Below are 2,500 nucleotides of genomic sequence, written 5' to 3' on the forward strand. Positions count from 1 at the left end.
CCGGTGCAGCCGTAGCCAGCAGCGACGCGCACGCATCGCGCGCTCCCCTGCAGAACAAAGACGCGTGCGTGTGATGAGCACGTGTGTGTGTGTGTGTGTGTGTGTGTACGTGCGTGTGTGTTTATCTGTAATGTGTGTGTGTGTGTGTGTGTGTGTGTACGTGCGTGTGTGTTTATCTGTAATGTGTGTGTGTGTGTGTGTGTGTGTGTAAAGAGTGTGTGTGAAGAGTATTTGTGTGTAAGCGTTGTGTTTCTGCATGCGTGCCTGTGTTGCATATTATTTTACCACACCCCCCACCCCCACTCCCACAAATTAATCTATGGCTTCAGGTTCTACAGAGGATGAGTGTGTTGTGGATAGATTACTAGTGTACTACTACAGGTTCTACAGAGGATGAGTGTGTTGTGGATAGATTACTAGTGTACTACTACAGGTTCTACAGAGGATGAGTGTGTTGTGGATAGATTACTAGTGCACTACTACAGGTTCTACAGAGGATGAGTGTGTTGTGGATAGATTACTAGTGTACTACTACAGGTTCTACAGAGGATGAGTGTGTTGTGGATAGATTACTAGTGCACTACTACAGGTTCTACAGAGGATGAGTGTGTTGTGGATAGATTGCTAGTGCACTACTACAGGTTCTACAGAGGATGAGTGTGTTGTGGATAGATTGCTAGTGTACTACTACAGGTTCTACAGAGGATGAGTGTATTGTGTTTAGATTGCTAGTGTACTACTACAGGTTCTACAGAGGATGAGTGTATTGTGGATAGATTACTAGTGTACTACTACAGGTTCTACAGAGGATGAGTGTATTGTGGATGGATTACTAGTGTACTACTACAGGTTCTACAGAGGATGAGTGTACTGTGGATAGATTGCTAGTGTACTACTACAGGTTCTACAGAGGATGAGTGTGTTGTGGATAGATTACTAGTGTACTACTACAGGTTCTACAGAGGATGAGTGTGTTGTGGATAGATTACTAGTGTACTACTACAGGTTCTACAGAGGATTAGAGGACCCTGGATGCATTACCAGTGAACAGCTACAGTTTGTGCGGAGGATGAGTGTATTGCAGATACATTACTAGCGTATTGCAGCTGGTTGTTTTCTAAATGCAGCCACGCCCCCCCCTGTATCATCCCTCTAGGCCACACCCCCTTCTAATCCTCTGTGTGTCGTCCTCCGTTTCTAGCATCAGTGATCGCCTGCAAATCGGCTCCAGTCATAAGTCTCATACCACATTGAGAACAGCTGTAGCCGCATACTGGTTGTGTGTCATTCCGTCATGTTTGTGTGTGTGTGCGTGTGTGTGTGTGTGTGTGTGTGTGTGTGTGTCTGTGTGTGTGTGTATGTACATACACGTGTGTGTGCGCGTGCGTGTGTGTGGAATTACATGTGTGCGCGCGTGTGTGTGTGTGTGTGTGTGTGTGTGTGGAATTACATGTGTGTGTGTGTGTGTGTGTGTGTGTGTACATGCACGTGTGTGTGTGTGGAATTACATGTGTGCGTGTATGCGTGTGTGTTTGTGTCTGTGTGTGTGTGTGTGTATACGTGTGTGTTTGTGCGTGTATACGTGTGTGTTTGTGCGTGTATACGTGTGTGTGTGTGTGTGCGTGTGTGCGTGTATGCGTGTGTGTTTGTGTCTGTGTGTGTGTGTGTGTATACGTGTGTGTTTGTGCGTGTATACGTGTGTGTTTGTGCGTGTATACGTGTGTGTGTGTGTGTGCGTGTGTGCGTGTATGCGTGTGTGTTTGTGTCTGTGTGTGTGTGTGTGTGTATGTACATGCACGTGTGTGCGTATATACGTGCGTGTTTGTGCATGCCTCTCTGCTCTGCGTTCGCGTGCTCTGGGTTGTTTATTAGTTTGATTTGTTGCGCTGTCTGCAGTAAATGAGCTCTCCCAGGCTCCGTGGTGATTGGTGGGTCTTAATGACGCTGCGCATTTGGTGATCGCAAACTTTTTTTTAACCCTTTTTATTTTTCATGCGGTTTTGGGTGTGTTTTTGTTTTCGTCTGTTTTGTTTTTTGCACTGCAAATTGTGGCTTTTGTGGTTCACCGTGATCATTGCATGGATTAATTTTCCTTTTTTTTTCCACCTTTCCTCCTCTTCCTCCTCCTCCTCTCCTTCTCGCTCCTCCTCCTCCTCCTGTTTTTGGTCTTTTTCTGCTCTGCATTTTCTCCACTCTTGCTTTCTGCCTGTGATTGTTTCACAACCCCCCCTCCCCCTCCCTCCTCCCCCTTGTCCATCTCCTCTTCCCAAATCCATGCCCCGCCCACCTACCTCCACCTAACTCGGGCCCCCCTCGCCATAACCCTAAACCCTCCACCGGCTATTGCCACTGGACTCCGCCCCACCCCCTCCCTCTCTGGACTCCGCCCCCTCCCTCTTTGGCCCCGCCCCCTCCCTCTCTGGACTCCGCCCCCTCCCTCCTCTCCTTCCCGCTGGCTGTCTCTCACCCTCTGGCTCACGGCAGCCGCCCTTGCCTTCTC

The 2,500-nt window shown here is 48.5% G+C and overlaps 1 protein-coding gene across 4 annotated transcripts in view; it reads left to right on the forward strand.

Moving 5' to 3' along the window:
- qkia (QKI, KH domain containing, RNA binding a) overlaps window positions 1-2,500 on the forward strand; it is a 95,927-nt gene that overhangs the window by 79,463 nt on the left and 13,964 nt on the right. For 2 of the 4 annotated variants that reach the window (XM_064301518.1, XM_064301531.1), the window contains exon 6: window positions 2,485-2,500. This exon is cut by the window's right edge. The exons of the other annotated variants lie outside the window; for them this stretch is intronic. In XM_064301518.1, coding sequence (XP_064157588.1) covers window positions 2,485-2,500 — 16 coding nt within the window. The remainder of the gene's footprint in view (window positions 1-2,484) is intronic. 4 annotated transcript variants of the gene reach the window in all.

The sequence above is a fragment of the Anguilla rostrata genome, chromosome 1, assembly GCF_018555375.3.
Source record: "Anguilla rostrata isolate EN2019 chromosome 1, ASM1855537v3, whole genome shotgun sequence".
NCBI lineage: Eukaryota > Metazoa > Chordata > Actinopteri > Anguilliformes > Anguillidae > Anguilla > Anguilla rostrata.